General features: G+C 24.7%; 1 protein-coding gene across 1 annotated transcript; it reads left to right on the top strand.

The window, feature by feature from the left end:
- Positions 1–342: 342 nt before the first annotated feature.
- On the top strand, positions 343–26,568 carry LOC129613729 (mucin-5AC-like). The gene is made up of 20 exons (XM_055527916.1): positions 343–364; positions 1,540–1,672; positions 4,829–5,100; positions 8,533–8,637; positions 11,031–11,221; positions 11,497–11,722; positions 11,780–12,241; positions 12,359–12,726; positions 13,059–13,116; positions 13,264–13,428; positions 15,940–16,224; positions 16,270–16,491; positions 16,660–17,544; positions 17,664–18,031; positions 18,077–18,476; positions 18,609–19,343; positions 19,406–19,926; positions 20,032–20,506; positions 20,705–21,336; positions 26,497–26,568. The coding sequence occupies exons 1-20, from the start codon at positions 343–345 to the stop codon at positions 26,566–26,568; spliced, it is 6,597 nt and encodes a 2,198-aa protein (XP_055383891.1).
- The last annotated feature ends 630 nt before the right edge of the window (positions 26,569–27,198 follow it).

Below are 27,198 nucleotides of genomic sequence, written 5' to 3'. Positions count from 1 at the left end.
TAATAATAATTATAATAATAATAATAATAAGTTTATAACAGGAAAAATAAAAACAAAAAAAATCGAAAAAAAACAACATAAACAAAAGAAAATTTACTTTAAAATTTAAACCGGTAAAAGAAAATAAATCGTAAAATTAACTGTAAATAAAAACAAAACAAAAATTAATTTATAAAACAAAATTTAATTATTTTAAATTCGTATATATATATATATATATCAATATACCACCATTTAAAAAAATTACACACAAACATATACGAAAAGAGAAGATAATAAAATTTCGAAATTTTTTTTTTTCTGTTTATTTGGCCCACCATTTAATAAGAAAATGCCAATATAATGTCATTGCTTAATGTTACTGGTGAGTATGTTTAAAAAAATTTCTCAAATTTGTTTTTTATTATTATTATTATTATTCCTAGCCTTATCATGAGTTCCGCAATCCTATACCAATTCTACACGAACTACGAACTATAGGAAAATTATACTATTATACATATAACATAAAATTCGGAGTTCTATAATAATTTCGGAATCGTTAAATAAAATAAAATTTTTATTTTAGGTTTTTAAGCCAACCAAGAAAACATTTTAATATTTGTGGGAACATATTTTTTTTTAATTCTGATTTTTAATTCGATATCATTAAGTCTTGACTAGATTTTTTGTTGAAAACTTGACTAGATTTTTTGTTGAACATTCCTCTGCTTCAACACTTGCTGAAAGAATATACACAATCGATTATTGGAAAAAAATTTCTTAAACCTTAAAAACCATAAAACTTTTACCTGATATGCTTTATACAATATTCAACTGGCCTCATATATAAGATTATATATTAATATAATCTTATATATGATCATATAATCTTTATTGAAAAATATTTATCTATATATTTTTATTGATATTTAAGTAATCAACTTTCATACAAAAAGATATTTTGAGCACTTATGCTTATTACTTTCACTCTGTCCGTCCGTCCTCGGAAATTTTTACAAAACTTCTACACCATTGAAGATTGAAAGCTGAAATTTCATACGTACATAGACCTTTATTAGAAATTTATTTCCGAAGAAAATTTTTATCTACTCGTATCTCACCCCTACAATAATTTTTACCTAACTATGGTAGCAAAACCAGAAACATTTTTTTATTTCTGCAAACCCAGAAAAGTAAAGGCTGGTTTTTGATACCGTGTCATATTATATTTGAACTTTAAAAAAACAAAATGATATTTACGGTTACCATTCCGCGAAAAAAGGCCTAAAATTTTAATTATTTTTCTTAACTCTCGAAACTAATCCTCAAATTCGAGCATCATATTAAAACCCTTTAATTTTTTTTACCTCAAATTTATGTAACCTTTGAACTTTTTTCTTATGGGAATAAAAGTATTTTTAATACATAATGTAGTACACGGATTGTTTTTAAAAGCAATATTTTAATTTTTTGAAGGGAAAAGTGCTACATTACAAAGCATTAGTTTGACTTTATTTACCCAACTTTATTTATTTAATATTTATTATACTTTTGCAGTTAAAAGAGCAAAATATACCGGGAATCAAACAACCCAACTAAGTAGTTACGTTACTTTAAAACTACAAAACGTGAAATCAACGACAGTTGTTGTTAGAGGATCGGAACCGTGCTGGGAACAAGATTTTTTATTGTAAGTTTTCGAAAAAAAAAGTGAAATTTGCATTTTTATTTTATAATTGTTCCCTTTTTGTTTTGTTTTATTTTAAGTCATTTGCTAATTATTATGGAAAAAAAATTCTTGATAATCAAAAAAACAAAAAGTAAATAATAAGAGCAGAGCTCTAATCTGTCCTGTTTTTCCAAATATCCTACAATCTTAATCTAATAAAAATTTTTATTCAATTAAGATTGTAAGAAAATATTTTTTTTTTTAACATCTTGTTTTAATTTGCATAATTGAAAGAATTAGAAACTTCTATGTGTGATCATTAAGTAGTATAGTAATTATGTTAATCGCTAGTATATGGTTTTATATTTTCCTCAACATGAAATTTCAAAATTGCAGCAACATTGTATATAAATCAGTTTATAAGTTGTATTTACTGAATTTTAGTATAACTGTAAATTTTGAAGACATTGCTATGGTAATAATTGCTCGAATCCAGTATACCTGAATATAAAATTCAAAAATTTAGAGTTTAGACAATAAGTTTGATATGCGTTAAAAAGTATAAACTCAAATACAAATTTTAACAAAATTACGACCATCTGTAATTCGAGTATATACATATATAACAATGCATAGAATTTGCATTTGCATTTCTCTAACACAGCTATAGAGTGTATTTCTATATTGAAAACCTAATAACTTCTTTATCGTGTATAGTTATAATGTAGAAGGTGTAACTAGCACTAAATCAAATTAAAATTTAACATTCTATTTTTTTTGTATACTAGGGTATTTCCAAGATCTATTTACAAGTTTTTTTACCGAAAAAAAAAACATTTGATCACGCAAAGAGTTTTAGTTTTTTCTTTTAACAATTCTTTGGACTTTAAAATTACAAAATTAATATAATAATAATTCTAATTACTATACAGTTCCGTAATTACAATTCATAAGCTGAATTGTGTATTAGTAACAGCATTTACTGTAATTTTGAAGTCACGGATTATTTTTTTTGTTTTTTTTTCTTCAAAAATCCTATAACATAACATATCTAATATAAAATATTTCCTTAAAAGAATTTAATTTAATTCTTATAATATTATTCAAATTTTAAAATAAAACATAATTTTTTTTAAATTATTATTTTACAGTCGAACAGGCTTAATATCATCTAGAAAAATGTAGAAGAATTTATGATTTTAATCGAGTTGTGAATTTAAGCGATGATCGAATAAATTTCCATTATTTGAAATTAAACGAGCTTTTAAAATATATTTTCGCGTACTTACTTTGAAAATAGCTGAAAATGTTTTTAAATTACAATAATATTTAAACAAATAGAAAAAAGCAAAGGCATCTATTAATCTTAATTCATAGCTATTCCAACGGGTACATCCGAAAAAAAATGCGTTCACATTTAATAGTTTTGTAAAAAAAATTGCCGACAGATGTCGTAAATAAAAAGATTTGCATTTTTTGTTTAAAAAAGTAAGAATTGTTTCTCTCGATTTTTTCCATAATTTTTTTTGCCAACTTTTAATTTTGTGATTTTAAGCGAGAGAAATTAAATGAAATTAGACATTTTGATGTCGAGAATTACGTGATTTTAAGAGAGTTTCTATTAATATATTTATATATTAATAAATATATGGAGCTTTTGCTTGTCAAAAATGTTATGAATTTAACCGAGTTTGGATATAAAACAGGGTTGATATTAAGCGTGTTTGAATGTATATATACATACATTTTATTTATATTAAATATATTTTTTTTTAAATTAAATATTTATTTAATTTTATTAATAGCGAATATGTATTAGGATGTTAATTTTCTAAAAAAAAATTTGTAAAACTTATATATTTTATGACATTTAGTAAAAAATTAAAAAAATCTCGTAATTTTATTTAAACATTTTTGATTGATATAAATATATATATATATGTACTTATATATATATGTATATAAAATTATTTTCACGTAATATAATCTTTCATTTAAGAAACGAAATAAAATTTTTTTATAAATTGTATAATGCTCATTATTCAGTGATTCGTTTTTAATATCGTAAAATTGAAATATCACAAAATATCAATCATCTGTTTTTTTTTTTAAATTGTATGATCGTACTTATTAAATGCAATATTAATATTGTACTGTATATTGCTGTCTATATAATAATAATAATAATAATTGCAATAATAATAGTAATAATTTTGGGTGATCATTTAGAAGAAAAACGCATGATCCCTAATGCATAAATCAATTCATATTTTCATAAAATATCATAGCGAAATGATGATCTGGAAGTCCAAAGGGGGAACTGATTGCTTATTTATTTGATCAAAAAAAAATTTCTAAAAAAATTTACTTTTCAATGTAAGAAACTTAAAAAAATATATTATTACGATATTGGATTCAAATTGTTATAAATAAATAAAATTCATATCTACATATGTACGTTATATATACGTATATATATAACACTCATGTTGTATAATGTTTTATTCCATATTCACCACAATTTAATTCATTATATTTTCATAAATTAAATAGCTATTAACAATATATCTTAGTAAATAAATAGAGTATTAAAATTCAGTCCCCAGCAGCTAACATATACAGAGTGTGTCAGTAATTAATGACATAACATATTTCATCATTTAGGGCATCAAAAAATGAGTAAAATTTTGGTTACTATCATTGATTACTGAATCACCCTGTGTAAATATACATTTTCAATATTCAGCTTAAATAATATAAAACTCTAAATTGAATTTAAAAACATATTACTGAATTGAGGAAACATAAATGTATTTTATTGCCCTTTTAAATACTTTATATACTAAATATATATATACTAGAATTTGAAATTTATAGACTAGATTTCTTTTATAAAATTATCCATATGTACGTTTTTAGGAGGGTATATTACGTTATTGATAAAAAATTATGATGTAAAAATTAAAAATACGGATAATAATTTTTGTAGTTTCTTATGATAGAAATACAAATTTTCGTGTAATCCAAAAAAAAATATTGAACTAAACTTCGCGTGATTATTTTTTTTTTTTTTTATTTTTGTTTCCTTTAATTTTGTTATTTTTTTTGTTTTTTTTTTTTATTTTTATATAATATATATACATATGTGTATACAACGTTATATAAATATATAAATAGTGAAACCGATAATGTTAACAACAATGGGCTATTGGTTGAAGTTTGGACAAAAGGAATGATATGGGATCGTGCATTGGGTTATCAATTAATCAAATTAAATACGATACCAGTTCGTGGTGATGGTGGTGGATTACATACGACGAATTCATATAGTACTGAAAAATGGTATCCATTGGATACTGATGTTATAATGATGGATGGTGAAGTTACAGCAACAAAAAATCCAACTGGTCATATGCTATTACTAGATTGTCGCTTTGAATTGCCTTTCGGTAAAGATTACTAAAAACAAAAAAAAAAAATATTTCCTACTTTATTGTTTTTGTTTTTTTACTTGTTTTGTTCTTTTTTTTTTAATTCTTTTATTTTCTTCTACATATTTATTCTAAGTAATTATTATGTTTCTTTTTCTTTATGTTACAATTTATCTCCAAAACAAGTGTAATTTAATAAGAGAGGAAAATAAACAGTTAAAAATTATTTGAAAAACAAGTTTCTATGAAGAAAACATGAAGATTTCCGACTACTTACTTAAAATTTCTAATTCAATAAAATTTTTTTTTTTTTCTGCAGTATGTGTATATATTCGATTTTAAACCGTGAACAAAAAGATTCGGTAATACTCTGTGCTGCTACACAATTCAGAAATTACAATTCATAAGCGGAATTTTATATTAATGAAACAGAGAAACTATTAATTTCTCAGATTTCAAAATTAAAATAAATACGATATTATATAATCCATATGATTCAGTTTATGAGTTTCTATTACTAAATTGTGCTGAAATACAATTTCTTTCAGTAATTCTGACTTACTCATAACGGTTTACGTTCACCTATGAGTGGCTATAAATGCAATTCAATAATATGGTTATTTAAAGTATATATATTAAAATTATGAAATTGAATATACTTGAAATGAATTCAGCAATTTATATATTCTATAGCTGAATTAGAACAATTTTAGTATTATTTCATTAAACTGAAATTCAAAAAAAATTTGCTGAATAATAATATAAATAATAATTTATATTGTCATTTTTCTCAACATACCATATTAAAATACCATATAACTATAATTCCATTTTTTGTGTCTTTTTTAATTTTATTTATTTTAGCTATAATAATAGTATGTGTTATTTATTATTTTACTTTTACTGTTTATTATAAAGTATACCTATTTCTTTTTTTTTACTATTTATAAAATACAAATACCTATATTACATAACACATTCACGCTTAATATAAACATTTCATAAAATACATATAAATTAAATTGTATATTTAACTTAATTAAGTTTCTATACATAATTTGCTATACATATATTTTGTATTGCTTTAATTTTTTTTGTTCTGTTTTCAGTTTTCATAGCTTTGAAAATTCATTAATAGTATATTAATACACAATTCAGCAATTACAATTGACAAGCTGAATTGTGTATTAATATATAGTTTTACTTTATAATTAATTTTGAAATCTATATAGCATAATTATGAATAGAATTTTTGCTATACATATACATATATGTACATATATATATATATATATATATATATATATATATATATATATATATATATAAATTTCTTATTATAAAAATTTTTCGTTTATAAAAGTTTCGTTTATATATAACTAAAGAATTCAGCAATTCTTATGTATAAGCTGAATTGTGCAGTTATATATAATATCATTCTAATTTCACTGTTAAAATTAGGGCAAATATTTAAACGAAAATCAAATTATTGATTTATATATCGAATTACTAAATTGATTTTCATAAGATTTTCATAAATTTTATTAATAATTAATATGTATATAGAATTTTTCATTTCTTATAAGTTTTTTTTTCACAATAATTAAAATTCTTTTATATAGTTGTGCCCAAAATTATTTTAATAAATTTATTCACAAGTAAATTCAGATATAATTGCTAAATGTTGATGTTAAGTGGAATGTTTAGTTGCAATTTTGTAGTGATCAAGAATATAATTATATTGTCTATAATGAAAAAAAGTATTTTCAATATTTCAATCATATGAAAGTTAAATATTTTATATAAATACATTTCAGCTTATATAGATTGTAATTGCTGAATATAGCGCTATAATTGAGTTGTATGAAAATTTCATCTTACAACTGCAGAACAGATAATTGAAACAATCGAGTCAAGGTTAAAAAATTCAAAAACTTTTCTTCTCGAATTAGTGAGCTTACCGCCCTCTATCAAAAATCAGTTAAGCAGTTGGTACTTTGAATTTCGTACAATATCTGTGTCAACAAATACTGATTTTAATTTTTATAATTCAGCAATTCAATATAAGTTTAAAATTATATATATATATATATTGTATTTATAGAGAATGGATGTTGTTTCAATTAAAAAATTCTGACAAATTTGCAGTAATACCCGCATTAATAAGTATCAGGTATTTTTTTTTGTTTTACATATACATGTATGTATATGTAATCTACATATTCATACAAAATTCAGCTTAAGATAACTGATGAATTATGTATTTATTCCGTATTCCTGCAATGTGAAGTCAGACGCTAAATGTATTCGTAATTCAAATATTGTATTATATTCATTTTCATAATTGCATGGTGTATTCTTTTGTTTGAATATTTTATTTTTTGTAATAGTATTAAAATTCAAATTTCTAAAATATAGCGCAAATTTTTTAAATTGAATATTATTATATACCTGTACATATAAACAAATTATATATATATATTATATAAATGAATTAGAAGTAACACCGCTTTAAAAATCAATATACTAATAATATAAAACATCAAAAACATGAAGAAACCCTCTCCAAAACTATTACAATTTCAAGAAATATTTTTAAGTTATATAACAGAAAAAAAACCAAAAACAGCCCATTTCTTAAAAAAGAATTCTTAAAAAATTTTTTGTTTTTATATATTTAAAAAAAATAAATTTGTGTATGTATGTATAAAGTGACCATACTGAAAAAATATTTCCTATATGGAAGTTACCAAAATAAAACAAATCTGTTTCCAACACTAGTTTTATTCCCCATTAAGTATACAATTTTAATTTCTAAATAAATCAAATTGATATTTATTTTTTTGCTTCTTCACTCCTAGGAGGAGTATAGGGTTAGTGCATGATAGCATGCCCTAGTTTCATAGCGTCATAGAGTTAACAAGGTAGGTGACTAGCCTGCCAAATTTTGAAATTAAAAAATTATAATTACTTTAAGCTTAAAAAGCTTTGCATTTTTTTTAACAATATAATTTTTCATGATTTGGAAGTTGCTTTAAATTATAAATTTAATGTTAACATATAAAATGTTAACAGTATTACAAGAAGAAATTGCTTTTATATTTTTTTTTACATTCTCTTTTATGCCTAATTTTTTGCATTCCTTTAAGGTTTTATTCGTCAAAAATACTACTCATTAGAAGGTATAAATAAAGTATTCGTGACTTTAAAAAATTGCGATTAAATTGTTAAACAATTCAGCAATTAAAACTCATAAGCTGAATTGTGTATTAATTGTCCATATTCTTATTGTAATTTTGAAGCTAACAAATTATATAAATAAAAGAATGGTCATTTTATATGTACCTATATAAACTTTTATATATACATATACATATATATATATATATATATATATATATATATATATATATAAAAACAAAAAAAACAAATACCTATTATCCTTCGAAGATCCTGAAGGCACACCTGGAGATTTGCGGCGTAAACTTGAACTTCTAAATGGTGGTATTGTCCAACAAAATCAACAGCAAAGACAAGCCCAATATTTAGGAAACTGTAAGTAAATACGAAGTAAATTTATTTTTTTTTTTTTGATTATTATAGTGAACAAAGTTAATTGAGTTGAAGAAGAATTTTTCGTTTTATTTTTAACTCTTCAGAATTACGCAGCTTTCAAATTATAAACAATATATAGATAGACCCCAAACTTAAAATTATATGTGTTAGGATGTTACAATGTTTGATAAAAAATCTGGAGAATTCGTGAAGCATAAACTAAAAAAAAAAATTGCATACAAAATTTTTTTTTTTTTTTGTAAAAACCACAAAAGTCTCCGTGATTTCAAAATTTGCAAATAATACGCTATTAGAATACAATTCAGCAGATGAGTTGTAATTGCTGAATTGTTAGGTAATGCAGTGTAACTAAAATTTTGAAGTCACGGATTATCTCAATTTAGAATTTAACATAAAATCGCAAGCATAATCGGAATGTTTGGGTTTTGGTGTAAATATTTTATTTTTATATTCATTATTTTTCTTTAACAACTACAACGAATTTTGGTGTTTAAACTTAAAAAATAAAATTTTTTTTGTTGTCATATGAAATAATTGTCATGAGCTTATTTAGTTTTTGTTATTGTATCAAAACATTAACAACGATAACGCGTAATAAGTTGTAGGAACATTTCAAAATGTCAAAATTTTTTTTTTGTTTTTTTAATTTAAAAAAGATTCACTTCTTTGTCTGTATTAATGTGTTTTTTTTTGTCAAATTCATTCCGCAATCGCGTGGCAGACCTTTTATATATAAAATGTTAAATTGTTCTCAATCCGGTTTCAGGCTCCATAACTTCAAAGTTGCAGTAATATTATGTATTCATACATAACTCTGTGTAAAGAAATTTTGATATTTTTGAATTATATATCAATATCGTATTTACAGTAATTTTGAAGTCAGGGAGACATTAATGTGTTTCATTCACACACAATTTCAATTTCACCGTTAAATCACCATCCATATTATGGTAATCATTATCAACATTATGGTCACCATCCAATGAAATTATTAGTTCAATTTATTTCAAACTTTAAACTATGTTAAAGATGTCAGTATCATTATAGGACGAAGCAGTGAATCAATATAGCTTAAATATTGTGATATTTTTGCAATTTAATTAAAAAGTGTTTTTTATATACATAAATATATTGGCAGTGTTTTTCGTTTCAAGATATGTACCTTCTAAAATCTAAAATGTAATAATGCTGCACTGATACACAATTCAGGAATTAAAATTCTTAAGCTGAATTATGTATTTCAACGCCGTATCATTTCGATTTTGATGGTACTCCTATGTAAATATTTCTTTTTTTTTTGTAAAAATATGAAAGTGTTTCCAAAAGTAATCGCAACATTATGGCGCAATAAGCACTAAGAATACACTAATACATCAGTAATTACAAAAACACACACAATTTTTACAATAAGAAAATATAGTGATTTTTTTTTTGGACACATCCTATATACTTGTTACTTAAAAATCAATTCTGGCATTCGAATTCTAGCGCGAGCATTTAATAACACACATTATTACATTTGTAGTACACCGATTAAATCAGATTCAGTTATACAATGTGAATATTTGTATAACTTTATATGAAATATTTCAATTTGAATATCTATAGGATCAAATCATTTACACAATACCGAAATCCGCATTTTATTCAATTTAAATTGTGTGTAATAACTAACAATTATTACTCCAATTCTTTTGTTTGAATTTTTTGCCATATTGTTTTTTCTAACATACAGAAATTGCAGAAATATACTATATAAACAAGATCTAATATTGAATATTGATTTATTCAGCAATTATAATTTTAATTGCTGAATATGTCAGATTGATTTTAGGATTGCATTTCAGTTTTTTTCATATATAACTATAGAATTCAGTTTATGCATTCTAATAGCTGAATTGTATAGTAATAGAAATATAACTGTAATTTCGGATGTCATAGTAATTACTAACTCTACTTTTATTGTAATTTTTTGATTTTTGTCCTTTATAATATTTCATAAGAACATAATACACAAAAATACAAATTTATTTTTTAAAAATTTTTTCTAATTTGATGAATTTCGTTTTAAATTTTATTTTCAAAATTTAATACTGTAATTTAAAGATTTTATTTTTAAAAAACAATAAATTGGACAATTATTTTTCCTTAAGTTTGTCTTTTTTTATGGGTTCCCTCTATTTTTTTTGACTTTCTATTTTAAAAAAAAAAAACAAATTCGTTTCTATGTCTATATTTTTTTTAGTTACAATTTTAATAAAATTTTTGAAAATAAAATTATTAAGATTTTTATTATATTTTTTAACTAATTAAAAAATTAATGATTTCAAATAACATAAAAAAAAAATACTAATAATAAATATGAATTTCAGCGGGGTACTCTGAAGATAGCGATTACACATCAGATTTTAATTATCCAATTGGACAAGCAAATTCATCTGCAAGTCAATATCGAAATATATCGACACCGCATAGGTCATTAGAAACATCTAGAGAAAATTCATATGAAAAAGACGATCGATCATCCTATTACGATTGTTATTCTGATTCAAAGAATATGACGGTAAAATGTCAGAAATTAAAAAACTACTTATATTCACAACTCAATAAACACATTAATATACAACAATACAGCTTATGAGTTGTAATTGCTGGATTGTATATTAGTACCATATTATAATAATTTTGAATTCAAGGAGTATTTTATATAATTCAGCTTATAAATTGTAATTGCTGAATTGTGTATAATGATGGAATAATTAATTATTGCAATACCAAATATCAGAATTATTAATTTTTAATTTTTAAATCTTTTCCTTTTTGAATTTTTATATGTAGTGTTATTCACCACAAGAAATGTCTAGTTATAAAGAAGAAAATGATCCGCTGTTTTATAATAGTCGACCAATGAGTAATAATTATATATTGGGTAGTAGTAATAATCAAAATGGAACTAATATAAATATTAATAATGGTAGTAATATTAATAATAGTGGAAATATTCAACGTAAACGTAGTTTTGAACGTCAAACAACAATGTGTGATTATGACAATTATGATAATAGTTATTTTGATACAGATAATTATATAAATAATAGTTATAATGAAAATCAAAATGAAGAATTTTATGATACATTATCAGATAATATATCAGAAGATAGACAATGGGACAGCGGTGGACGTTGTACGTCAATGAATACAAAAGTATTACCAAAAATTCCAATTAAAAATAGTAATAGTATGATTGATAGTATAACAAATGTAACACGTGGTGCAACATTACCACAACCACCATATGGTACAACAACAATAACAAATAATGGGACATATACTGGTAGTGGTATTGGTAATATGGATCAGCAACAAGCATTTAAAAAAGCTAGAATATTACCACAACCTACTGCTGGTATTACTCCTATTACTACATCTGTTATACAACAACAACAACAATCTGATTTAATATATCAACAACAACAGCAACAATTACAACAACATCAACCTCGAATTTTACCTCAACCAAAAACAGCGAGTGGTCCTGGTACAATAATACCAACAATGCCAATTGGTGCAGCAATAACAACTGGTATAATTAATTATCAAGATAATTATTCAATAACAACAACTACAACAGCGCAACAACAACAACAATCTTATAATAATAAAATAACAAAAGTTCCACATAATACAAATTATAATGAAGATTATAACTATTTTTATACAAGTCAAGATAGCTTAAATTATTATAATGATAATAATTTAATGACGTCAACAACAACAGCTACAGGAAATATAACAACAGCAACAACAACAACAGCAGGACAAATTAGTGGAACTGGAAATGTTGCAAATGCAATTAGTAGAAAAAGTAAAACACTACCCTCAGTACCGGTACCAAAATTAGGCAAAACAAAATATTCTAGATCACTAGAAGGTAATGATAATGATGTTATAACAACGACAACGGCTAATAATGAGTATTATTATGAATCGTCATTAATTGATGCACCGACAACAAGAAAATCACATAAAAAGTTACCACAACCTGGTGTTAAAACTGATAACGGAAAGGTAAATTGTAATTTAAATATTTATTCCTTTAGAAAAATAGTTTTCCCTTAGAAAAAGAAATTTGAAAAAAGGTTCTTATTTCTTAATTAAAAAGTTCTTTAACATAATTAACGTTTCTTCCAAATTTGCTTTTTGGTCATTTTTTTTGGCAATATATTTTTGTATATGAATAAAAGTAATTTAAATTTGTAATCTAATAGGTTATTTTTAAAAGCAGTATTTTCACATTTTTAAGGGAAGCATGCTACTTTACACAACCATTTCTTTGACCCAACTTCATTTTAATTATAATTTTTTTTTTATTTTAATTAAATAATATTTTTTTCTTATAGGTTGAAAATGGTACATCTTCAAAATATTCTTCACCTATTCTTGGTACTGGTAGGACGGGTAGTAAATTACCGCAACCACCAACTTGCACTGCAACATCAAAATATCAAACGAATACAACAGCAATAACAACTACATCAGTAACAACAACACCAACAGATGAATTAACAAATAATAAAAAACAACAATCAAAAAATAATATTATAGATACAAAAATTAAAACTACAGAAACGGAAAATATAATATCTGAATTAACAACACCAAATAGTACAATAACAACAGCAACCACATCAGCAACAACAATAACAACAACAACAGGAACAAAAACAGAAACAAATCTATCTGATATAAAATCAACATTTAAAACTGATAGTTATTTAAATACTTTAGATAGATATAAAATAAATAATTATAGTAATGATGATAGTAGTAATAATTATGATGGTGATAATAAATTATTTAATGATAACAATGATATTATTAAAAAATCATTATTATTAGATATGATAAATACATCAACAATAACAGCAACAACAACAACAACATCATCATCATTAATAACAATAAATAATAAAAAATATTATGATGATTTTGATGAAGATGCCTATATGAATAAATGTAAAATGGATATTGAAGAAAAATATGGTATTAGAAAATATTTAGAATTAGACACTGAATATATTAAAACAAAAAATTTTAAATATGATAATAATATTATAAAATCAACATCGTTATATTTTAATGATAAGAATAATTTAATTAATTATAATGATAATAATTATGATGATAATAATGATTATGATAATAAATTTAAATTAGATAATGATAATTTTTCAATATTAAATAAATACAATGAAAAGAATTTAAATAAAAATATAATAACAACTTCAACAACATTAACAACAACATCAACAACAACAACAACAACATCTAATGATGATTATAATTATTTAATTGATAATATATTATGTAATTCTTATAATAAAAATTTAAAAAATTTGTTAAAAAATAATTATAATAATTATGATGATGATACTATTAAAAAATTAAATGATATAACAAATAAATATGATAAATATTTAAATGATAATTTTAAATATAAAGAATCAACGGATTCATTTTTAGAAGCAATTAAAGAATCGGAATCATTTTTAGATAAATATAAGTTAAAGAAAACAACATCATGCTTAAATGATGATAATAATAAAAAATATGATGTAATTGAAAATATAGATATTAATACAAATAATTTTAATAGTAAAACAATTAATTCAACAATATCAGATTATTTAGGTAAATTTATTTAATTAATTAAAATTTTAAACATAAATTATTTGAAATTCATTAGACAATACAACACCGCCATTTGATGCAAAAAAAAATATTCAAATAATTATAAATTTTGAAAAACAAATAGTCAAACCCGAGTAATTGAAGCCCGCCTAAATACAAAATCCGATTAAAAGTCTAGTCATTTTTAAGATTGGAAAAGGAAGTCGGATCGGCGGTATCATAACGGGCCTAAGTGGCCTAAGGTGTACCTTTCGGGAGGTTATGTCAACTTAATCTAAACTAACCTAACGTATTATAAAACAACGCCTTAGAATTTATGGCCTTAATTTCGATTACTACACTATTTTCTTTTTGAATGTTTCAATATAATTTTGCATCAAAGTGAAATTTTTAAATCATAATTACATTTATACATTTACTCGTATACATTATATACATTATGTACATTATACGATAAACCTTAAAAATATTTAATGAAATAATTAATCTTTCTTAAATTCAAGAAATTTTTAAACTCTCTAACAAGAATAGAGTCAGTCCTCTATATTTGAAATTTATAAACATCAAAACAGGTATTAACAATTTTTCATGTTCCGCCAATTTATAACTTTATATATACCTAGGTCCTCGATTTACGTCCTAGATGCGTTCCAAAATTTGGGGTCGTGAAATATGTAAAAACGGAAAATAAAATCGAAAGATTCAATAAACAAAAAAAATAATTACATTCTGCTTCACAGTTAAAATAGAATAATTACATAATAATTCATTGAAACTCAAAATTTATCGAAATAAGAAACAAATAAAAAATTAAAAAAAAGGCGTTTAACAAAATATTTTAGAAGTAAACAAAAAAAGTCGTTAAAACAAACGTCGTAAACCGGGGCTCTATCGTACTATAAATGGTAAATTTTAAGAAGATATTTGAATTGATATTTAATTAAATTAGTACAAGCATGTATAATAAAAAATTAAATTTAACCTGTTCTTGAACTATGTGTATTGTTACATCCATGATGGTTTTTAAATTTAAATGTTTTATTTTTTGCATTTTTTTCTTAAATTTTCTTTTCAATTTTCTAATTTATTTTCATTATATATTAATTAATTTATTTTTGAAATTAGAGTAAATTTACCTGAAATGATGGATCACTTTCGAGGGATATATTATTATTATTGACTCAAAGGATTAATACATGCATCCAAACATGCTTCCAAACAATTAAATATATATTTAATAAAATATAGTAAAATATCATAATATTCTGGCAATTCTGAAACGAATCTTTAATTTTTTGCGAAAAAAACGAGAACGTTCTAAATATTTCATTGACATATTTTTGTTAACATTTTGTTAGAGTATTTTCATAACTTATTTTGATTTTTTATTTTTCTCATACAAATTTTATTTGTAAATATATTTCTTTTTATTTCTATTTATTTTTCTATTTTTCAAATTTTTGTTTTAATGAATATATATAGGCAAAGAAAAAGAAACAAATATAGAGAATAAAGAATCTATAATATCTACTTTCTCTACTTATGATAAATTTAATTTAAATAACAATTCTGAAAAAATTTCTATATTAGACAAATATAAGGATACGACTTTTGGTACAAATAAAGAAACATTAGATACAGATACAGTTGATGATAAAGAGTTAGAAAAAACAATAACAACCACAACTACTACCACAACTACAACCACAATTATAACTACAATTACAACCACAACTACAACAACCACAACAGATAAAATAACCTCAAAAATAAAATTAGAAGATAATAAAAATTCTGATAATATAATTACAGATAAATATGACGATGCTCTTAGTACAATAAATTTTGATAAGAATACATACAACACTAATAATAGTAATATAAGTAATATTAGTAATAACTATAAAACAACAATAATAGATGCGGCAACAACAACCACAGCAACAACAGCAATATCAACAAATAGTATTCTTAGTAAATATGCTGATTTATTACCAAAGTCAATAGAATCATCAATATCGTCTACAACAACTCCATCGTCAATATCATCAACATTATCATTAACAAAAACAATAACAATAGCAACAACAGGTACAACAATGCCAACAAAAACTTTAGAAGCAATATCAAAAGGAACAATAGGTATAATAACAACAACAACAACACCACCATCGCAAATAACATCGGTATCATTTAATAAATATGACATTAAAAATGATATTGATAAAAAATCTGTTATTGATGTTACAACAACAACAACAAATAATGATATTAAATTATCAAAATCATTATTAACTGATTCAATATCAGATAAATCAACAGCAACAACAACAACAGGAACCAATAATATTATATCAGTTGCCGCAACAAAAGCAACAACCGATAATAATAATAAAACATTTGGTACAATTAATAAATCAGCTGCAATTTTAGATGAGACTGCATCATTTTTAGCTAAATATAATTTATCAATAACATCAACATCGACAATATCACCAGTAACAACTACAATAACAAAAACATTATCTAATACAACAGATATTAATAAAACAGATTTATCAAATATAATATCAACAACATCTTCGATACCAATTACAACAGATTATAAAACATTCATAACATCATCTGGTTTAACGAAAGATTCTCAATTTCTTACTGATACAATTAATAAAAATTATGATATACAAAAAATTATTGGAACATCAGGATCAGTAATAACTACATTATCATCATCATCTACTGATACTACTGATAAATCAGTTATTATATTACCAACACCGATTACAACAATAACGACAACAATGCCCGATACAAAATCAACAATAGAAAGAACTGCAACAACATCAATAATTGATACATTATTAAATAATACAAATATTTCTGATAGTTTGTCAACGACCACTGAAACAACAACATCATCTGATTATAAATCATATAAAGATTATCTAAGTAAAACACAAAGTATATTAAATTCAACACAATCAAAAATACAAACATCTCATACAAAAAAAGATGATAGTAGTTTTTATGACAAATACGATGATCCTTATAGTAATCAATTAAGTGATAGCGGTAATAAATTAGTGGATATTAAATCGACAATAACAATAGCTTCAATACCTGATGATGTAAAAACCACGCAGACAACTACGCAACAATCAATATTTACTACTACGACACCCATGGTTGTTACTGGTAAGTCTTTTTTTGTATTTTTATTATTACTACTAATATTTTTATTATTATTATTATTGTTATTATTATTACTATTATTATTATTAATGTTATTATAATTATATTACTTATTTTTGAAGGGGATCATTTTAAACCTACTAAAACTGATATTACGCCATCGGTAGCATTAGAGCAACAAAAAAATTTAACAGTTAGTTCTGAAAGTGTAATGCCTTCAACTTCACCCTCATCATTTTTGAGTAATTTAACAGGGATACAATCAATAGTGACACCAGCATCAACACCACAACAACAAACTAAAGTGCCTATTACAACTGCTCAACAGCAACAACAACAACAGCAGCTGCAACAAAAGCAGTTGCAACAGCAACAACAACAACAGCAACAACCATCATTCCCTTCGATAAAACCGGGTAAAATGTTTGGTTCTTTAACATCAGGTTTAAAAGGTGTTGTTGGTGGAGTTGCTAATCAAGTAACAAGTCAAGTACAACAGCAACAACAACAACAACAGCAACAACAACAACAACAGCAGCAACTTCAGCAGCAAAAATTACAACAGCAACAACAGCAACAACAACAAAAACAACAATCGCAACCGTTTGCTGCTGTAAAAGGTTTTGGTTTTGGTTTAGCATCAAAATTGAAAGTGCCAACATTGGGTGGTGGTGGAACTAATCAGCAACAAAAACCACAACCACAACCACAACCTCAAGAACAAGCTTCTATTAAAACTGCTGTTACAACACAACAATTACAACAACAACAAAATCAATTATTTAGTAGCAATAGTGGAGTACCTATAAAAACAACTGTACCAGCAACAACTGCATATTCAACCGTACCTATAACATCTGACAATTTAAATAATCAATTAAATTATTATGCCGCTGTTACAACATCTACTGATATTGTAACAACGTCGGCACAAAGTTCTATTGATAACAACAATTTAATAAAACAAGAACAACAGCAGCAACAACAACAACCAAAAATTGAAAATTTACAAATTTCTGAAATGGTTTACGATGAAAATGGTGAGTTAATTATAATTTCAACGACAGGTGAACAATTTTATTATGACATATATGGTCGTCTAGTTCCAAAAACAACTTCAGTTACAACATCAGCATCAACTGTAACAACATCAATTGATGCCGTTTATGAACAACAACCTCAACCAATGCATATTGATACTGTTGCACCAATATCAACAATAGCACCAACTACCACTATTATTTCTACAACAACTACAACAGGTAAAGTTGTTGATTATCGTTCTTACGGTTATGAGGAAGATAATTACAGCGAAGATGATTATATCGCAACTGGCGATATAATATCTGACTATCAACAAAATTATATTAATTATAATAACAATTTATTATTAGCTGCTACAATGGCAGATTCGACAAGTACGTTGGGCTATGATCAACAACAACAACAACAACAGCAACAACAACAACAGCAGTTACAACAGCAAAAAGTAGCACCAGCTGTAACAACTGCTGTCACATTAATTGGTTCACAACAACCAATTAATTCTGTACAAGTTGTTACAGCTTCGAAACCTTTGCCAGTAACTACAGCACCACCAGTAGTTACAACATCTCAAACGAAACCACCTCAACAAGCTCCTAGCAGTGGTGGTGGTGGGCTTTTTGGATCATTTTTATCTAAAGCTAAAGATGCAGCTGCTATTGCGGCACAGGCTTCGTCTGCTTTAACAGCAACTGTAACTACCACAGCTCAAAAATCTGAAAGTAAAATTGTCAACGTAACTACTACTACCACTACAGGTAAATAGTTTTTATTGTAATGTAATTGATAAAATAGAAAATAACAAGAAATATATTTGAAGGAGCTAAAACAAGTGGCGGTGGTTTTATGAATACACTTGGTGGTGGATTTATGAAAGCTTTATCTTCTTCACCAATATCAACTTTAACTGAAAAGACTGGATTAACTGCACAAGAACCAAATCAACAACAAAAACTGCAACAACAACAGCAATCTGAACAATTAAACGATACTAAACTGATACAAAATAATTATGATGCAACAGTAACAACAGCTGCAACAACGGTATCAACAACAGCATCAAATGATAAATATGCTCATGATGATGTTTATAGTCAAGCTGGGGATAGCAATTATTATACGGACCAATCACAGCAACCTCAAAAGCTTTTACCACAAGTACCACCAACAACAGGGGGTAAGAAATTACCACAAATAAATGGTAAAAGTAGTTTGTTGATGAAACAACAACCAACTGAAATTGATGATGAATATGTTGATGATTTGATTCATGACAATAATATCATTATTAGTGACGATGAATTTTATGATGATGATGATTATTTTGATGATGAAAATGATGTATATTATATGGATCAACAACATCAATTACAACAATATAATATATATAATAAAACAGCAAATAATCATAGTAATAATATTAATAATAATATAAATAATAATCAGCGTCATCATCAAAAATATTTCGATCATAACATAAATAGTAATAGTAGTAATAGCACCATGCATCATGCTTCATCCATTCAGTTCAATAATTCACAACAACATCTCCTTCAACAACATTATCATCATCCAGTTCATCATCATCATCAACCAGTTGTTCAACCGAATCAATTAACAGCAGTTGGTAATGATTATTTACATCAACAACATCATGATTTTATGTCTATAAATGATCCATATTATGATTATCGTAATGATTATTTCAATGAAGAAGATGAATATAAATATCTTAAAGAACAAGAAGCACAACTTGAACAACAGCAACAACAACAACAGCAACAACAAAAATCTAATAAAGAGCAATTATTACAACAACATCAAAAACAGCCACCTTTAGAATTTATTGAAGAGAGTCATGATGATTACATTGATGATCCAACATTAAAGGATTCAAATTTGAAACAGCAGCAGCAATTAGGTAAAATTTATTTACGATTTTAATATTATATAAATTTCTATTACGATCAGTCCCATAGCTTTTATGGGGCTGATCTTTTTTAAAATATATGTCATGAATCGTCTCGCTCTTTAATTTTACTTAAATATTGATCTTTGATTAAGCTCCGTAATTATCATAAAATAATTTTTTTTATTTCACATTCTATTATTATTCAAGGTGTTCATAAAAATAACAAACAACTTCATTCATTAAAAACACAAGAAACTATTGATGAGACATCAGATCTACTTGTCAATGAGCAAAAACAAAAAGATCAACAATTAAAACAAAATTTACGTAAACAATCTAGTGTTGTTCTTGAAGAAGAAGATGAAGAAGCTATTGAAGATGATATAGAAGAGGAAGATGAAGGTGGAATTATTGATGAATCATTAATGAGTCCATCAGAAATTTATGAACAAGATGATAAATTATCAGCATTACAATCAACAGTTAATAGTAAACGTGGTTCAGCACAATCATCTGATTTATTGCAATCATCTACAATAATAAATACAAGTAGTGATAGTAATAAAATTTCTGCTGCTGTAGCTAGTGCCACTGCATCTGGTATAACACAAACTGGTACAACACTAACAACAATGACAGCAGCTGGTGTTGCAGCCGCAGCTGCTATAACAGCTGATATCATTATTGATGGTGAAGATTTACCAATGCAAAAGAAGAAAATTTTACATCGTGGTGAAACAGAAGAAGTTGTAAGCGGCCAAATGACAATACGTAAACCAGAAGTTACTGCTAGACAAAGATGGCACTGGGCTTATAATAAAATTATCATGCAACTAAACGTAAGTACAAAAATTTTTTTATTAGTTTTATATATTTTAAAAACATATTTCAAAATAATGTTATTATTATAAACAAAGATATTGATCGTCATATTTTTTTTTGTAAGTAAAATATAATTAAAAATATTCTTATTTTCACTTAATGAAAAATTATATTTATATGTATATATTAAATTTAATATTACGAAATTAGAGATGATTAGATGCTTATAGTCATCCATATCATTTGTTACAATAGTGTCTTTAAATCTTTCCTTAAGAATATTTACTTACTAGCTATACAAAAACCTACACAATATTTATATTCTGTATATTAAATAATATATCAAGGCAGTCTGCGCAACTTTTATGTACAAGCCGTCAGGGGCGCGTATGATTTATGCGAAGCTTTCTCAGTGCTGGGGAGTTCAAGTCCAACTCCCTGAGGCATATTTTCTCGTATTTACTTTGGAGTGGGATATAAGAGGGCTACAAAAATTAATGACTGGCTCGGTTGTTCGGAGGAGAGGAGCTCCTTTATCTAAATCTCTCTTCAGAGATTACTGAAATTACTGAGATTAGTAATCTACAATGCTATATTTAGCATATTAAATAATTATTAAAAATATTAAATTAAATTTTGTGAGATGAACAAGTTGTTTTTAAAATATTTGAATACTTAAAAATGTAATGTATAAAGAAAACATTTATTTCAAATGACTAATGTTTATTTACACCATATTTTTAATGTTATCTTCGCTACTGTCGTCTTCATCATCTCCCTCCCGCCGTTTTGGATGGTTTAATATCGTAAAAAATTTTAAAAAGAATAGAAAAATATTGTTATTTGTTTTTTTCTTTTTTATTGTTTTCTTTTGTTTTTTAGTTTAATTTTGTAATACATATAAAGAAAAAACCAGTGCGGGTGCCCTGTGGTGTCTTCTTAATTACTTGACTAAGTGAATTTCATTGTCCTTTTTTTTCATATTACTGTTTTGTATTCCTGTTGTTTTTTATAATTTAACTAATACAGGATGTTTCACATAAGCTGGCAAATAATTTCAGGAATGATTCTTTAATCAATTTTGAACAAAAAATTGTATGGGGGCCCGTTGTAAAAAAAAAAGATACCAGGTTTTTCCTGCTTATAAATAAACGACTATAACTTCGGCACCATGCGACATAGAGTAACCAACGTGGACTTGTGTTATTGACGATTGATTGCTCTTTATTTTCGGTGTGATAATCAATTTGATCTGATCTATAGTTTTTAAAGTAAAGCTCGTCAAAGCCAGGATTTTTGTTTTTTTTTATTTTTTTTTAAACTCGAAGTTTCTCGAAAACTTTGGTTAATATTTTTTTTTTTGTTTTTTTCGATGCGCTACAATGAGGTATAAAAGTGAATCAATTTAACATTTTTCTCATAGTATTGACAGTAAAACTTGTTAAATGTTTTTAAAGAACATGCGAAAAATGCATATTTAATACAAGCCCAACATACACTAAATAATTTTTTAGTTTAGTATGTATAAAAAGGGAATGTATCAACATTATGCGAAATACCCTGTATAATTTACTTGTAGCATATAAATTATATAACAAAATAAAATTATTGTCGATTATTTATTAAATTGAATAGGAATACCAATTGATTACTATCGTAGAGCTATTATTAATATATAATCAAAATATTTAGCTTCATCAATGAAAAAATGGGTACGAGTATAACCCTGAAAATAGAAATTCAACTTTTAAAATGATTATTTGCTGAATTGTATTCATAAAGTATTAGAATTTGTATACATAGGATATCTAAAATTTAACAGCACTCTCGCAGTAGAATGATATAGACTGATTCCAGACGCACAAGAAACACATGCTGATATTTTGCTTTTTTGGCCGTCCTTCTCGATTTATGAGGTCTACAATGTTTGAATTTCTGAAAACTATCTAAATTTTACTGATGACTCGGAAAATATAACAGGTGAAGTCGATATTGTATAATCACAAAATATGAATAAAGTTGAATTGCTGATTTCTATATTAATATCATATTTTACTGCAATTTCGAAATCAAGTATATTGAATAATTTCGATTTTTTTTCTTTGCTACTACATATATTGTAGTAGCAAATACACATCGATTAATTTATATAGTTTTTTAATTACATCTGGTAACCTTTATTAGAAAATTTTCAAATTGATATTGAACTGCTATGTTTTAAATTTTTTTTTGATTTCAATTTCAGTTTTTCTAATATAATTGTTGAAAATTCAAGTACCTACATACAACCCATAAAATAAATTTTGGGAAAATTGAAAATTAAAATAATAATAAAAAAAAAATATATATATATATATAAATAGTTTTTTTTTTACAATTTATTAAAACTAATTACAGTGGTCTAAATAAATATTTTTTTACTATAGTATTTTTAAAATACATTTGAAATTATAAAAATAAAATTTATGTACGAAGTTACTTTCAAAAATTTATTGTAAATTTACACGAACTTTACATTAATCCCCACGAATATAATTCTATTTATAATTTCTTACATATTAATGGGATATTAAAGAATGCACACTGAGAGAAAAAAAAATGTAACAATGTTAAAATCCTCTTTTACTTCCTCTTTGGATGGAAAAGATCTGAACCAAAATCTTTCTAATTTCAAAATCTCTAACACTAATACTAAGCCATGCCAGGATATTAAGTAAATTTCATTAGGTACTAATACGTAAAGCATTAAAAAAGGTTTTAAATTCAAATCAAAGAATTTTTTTTTATGCAGCTTCGGCAACACTAGGCAACATAATTTAAATTTTTTTTATCATTTGACAATGATAATTAAAAAAAGTTTTTTTAACCTTTTATTGATATGCAAATTTTTCGTTTGTTCTTAAAAATAAAACCTTTAATTATACGAAAACGATAAGTTGATTAATTATTGTTATAAAAAAAATGTATATATAATAGGCAAAATTTCATGGCCACACTTAATTAAAATACAAAAAGTTTACTTAAAATTTATGTGAAAACTGTTTAAAACTTTACTTTTGTTATGACAATAGTGCACCCGTACCATATATTTATGTTTATAAATGTGTTAATACTGAAATTAAAAAAATTTTTTTGGTTCCATTTAAGTGTACTACGTACTAAAGAGTAGCCAAAATTGAGCAAAATAACACAATCAAAAAAAATGTGACATATAAGACTTTGACAATTATTATTTTACACGTTTTAGGCAAGCATTTTTTTTTTCATATAGATTATTTTATTTTTTGGGTATATTCGAAATCTTTTGTTTGTGTCGACTATTTATGCCATCGATTACAAGTTGGGAAAACAATTATTGAATTTCCAATTGACAGATGGATACTCTGGGCCAATTTTATTGTCTATTATATACTATTTCAATTTCTCAAACATAGTCACAGTTGATATTTATACATACATACACATATAAATATATTTAAAAAAGAAAATTAACAATTATTGTTTTATTATTGTTAGAGCAAATGTCAAAAATTAATTTAATAATTTGACATCTTCTTTGTTTATATTTGATATTTTATAATTTATGTACACGCCTTTATTACGGTTAAATATTGTTGTAACTACAACAAAAAAAAAAACAGTTTTTAATTTTCAAAACCTTACATCAAAATTTCAATAATACTGTATTAAAACAACTTTGTACTACATTTTTGAAATTAAAGAATTTTATTTAAAAATATCAATGATTTTTATTATATTAAAAAAAATGTTTATTGTTATAATTTGAATAAAATGGCAACAAAAACATTTTATTTACTTAAATCTACATATATAATAAAATTTAGATAACATAAATAACACACTGAGAGAAATGATCGTAAGATCAGTCGATCAATATTAAAAACAAATTAATTTGAATTAAATTTAAATAGAACAATTTAAAAATTAAGTATATAATTTGAGTTTAATTTTTATCGTTTCAACGCCCTTACGTTGAAAGTTAATAAAAAAACATAGGAGCGTCTACCCAAAATGCAGATCTAACATCAACATGATTTATTCAGCAATTAATATATTGCTATAATTACTGCGAATAAGTCAATTTGACGTTTACTTTACATTTTGGTGTAGGATACTCGTACTTTTTTATAATTTTACTCGTATTTCAAATTTTGCAAAATAATTTTATTTTAAATTTTTTTTTCTCAGTGATTGTATCCTTCGAAATTATTACTTAATATGTTCGCGAAAACTTAATTATTATATAATCTGAGTATATTTTCTGTGATAAAATTTTACAATGTGAGTAAAACACCGAATATTTAATATATACATACCACATATTCATATATATTTATATATATACATACTTATTTTATATGATTATATTACGTGTGTACATAATGTATAAAATAAATAAATTTAATTATATGTTATTTCTACTGATAAAAATTTAATTTGGTTTTAATTTAATTGTCATTTCCTTAATTTTATTTTATATTCTTGTATTTAATTATATACATATATTACCTCCTGCTTTTAGTTTATCATATATATATGAGAATGTATTTTGAATATTCTAACTAAGTGTTCCTGTACTATTGATCACAATTAATAAGTAGAAAATCCACAACATGTAAATGTTGGTAACGGATATGGGGATTTTCGATGATTCAGAGATGACACTAAAAACGTTCAAAATTAAATCATAAAGTTTGTTCACACTGTGTGTACTTACAAATCTGCCGAAATTTACTATTTTATTTTTGCAGATTCTAACATTTACTTTTCGAGTGTGTTTTATGTTTATTTATTAATTTATTTAGAACTCACCCAGATTGTCTTCTAATTATTATTTATTTACATATATTACTTCTAATTATTTGTAACAATTTAAATATTAATTAAATTGTGGAAAATATTGCACATTTCCCAGTTTTGACTTATGAAACATGATTTGTTATAAGACCGTAACTAGAACTAAATTAACAAAAATCTCCTACATTTTTTTTGATAATGTTAGTTTATTTGAGAAATTCTAATTTTGAGTCGGAAATCGGAAAATTATAACTTAATTTCATGTTCATTAGTGTTTTTCGAAACACGAAGTCAGAATTGATGCAAGATAACCATGAATATATAAATTAAGAGATTTCATAAATACTAAAAAAAAATAGCATAAAATTCTCAAATCCCGTGATCTTGTCGGAAAATTAGAAATACAGGCTAGAAAGAAAGCACAAAATTAATTTCTTACCTAAAACCCATTATTTTATAAGATAGAAATTAGAAGGTATAATAAATTTGGAAATTTTATCCGGGCATATTCGGTTTTTGTTTTTTTAAATCAGCACTTACAAAAGCTGTTTTCGAATTTATCACACACTAGTTTATTGACCTATTTTTGACACACCGAAAACTCCGAAGTTTTCGTGGCTTTTCCGGGTCATATGACAGTGTTTTTGCAGTAAATTATGAGATGATAAACTTAACAATAATAGAATGTAACATCTTGTGAAATAAATTTTAATTTTGCCCGTATATTTTATTGAAGCGTGTATATAAATTGAATATAAGTACATAGGTATATAATTTATTACCATTAAATATATACCTAGGTACATAGTATACATAATATAATTGTTGATCGCGTTGAGTTGTTTTTATTGAACCTTAAATGGAATAAAGAAGTGTAGCATAATCGTGTTGCAATGCATGATTGCATTTAAAAATTAATTGTTGTTATACGATTCAGCAATTAAAACCTTTAAGCTGAATTGTGAATTAATAGCTGTATGTTGCTGCAATTTTGAACTTAAGATTTTAGTTTGTTGATTTTTTTTTTTGATTATATTTAGTTACAAAGGATAATTGAAGCG

This window comes from Condylostylus longicornis, unplaced genomic scaffold (genome assembly GCF_029603195.1).
Source record: "Condylostylus longicornis isolate FDR11 unplaced genomic scaffold, ASM2960319v2 ptg000091l, whole genome shotgun sequence".
Classification (NCBI taxonomy): Eukaryota; Metazoa; Arthropoda; class Insecta; order Diptera; family Dolichopodidae; genus Condylostylus; species Condylostylus longicornis.
This window is presented reverse-complemented; position numbering and strand designations above follow the sequence as displayed.

Coding starts and splice junctions, on each gene's coding strand:
- LOC129613729 (XM_055527916.1), top strand. CDS start 343: ATGTCATTGCTTAATGTTACTG. Junction 12,727..13,058: donor TTAAAACTGATAACGGAAAG/GTAAATTGTAAT, acceptor TTTTTCTTATAG/GTTGAAAATGGTACATCTTC. Junction 20,507..20,704: donor GAAACAGCAGCAGCAATTAG/GTAAAATTTATT, acceptor TTATTATTCAAG/GTGTTCATAAAAATAACAAA.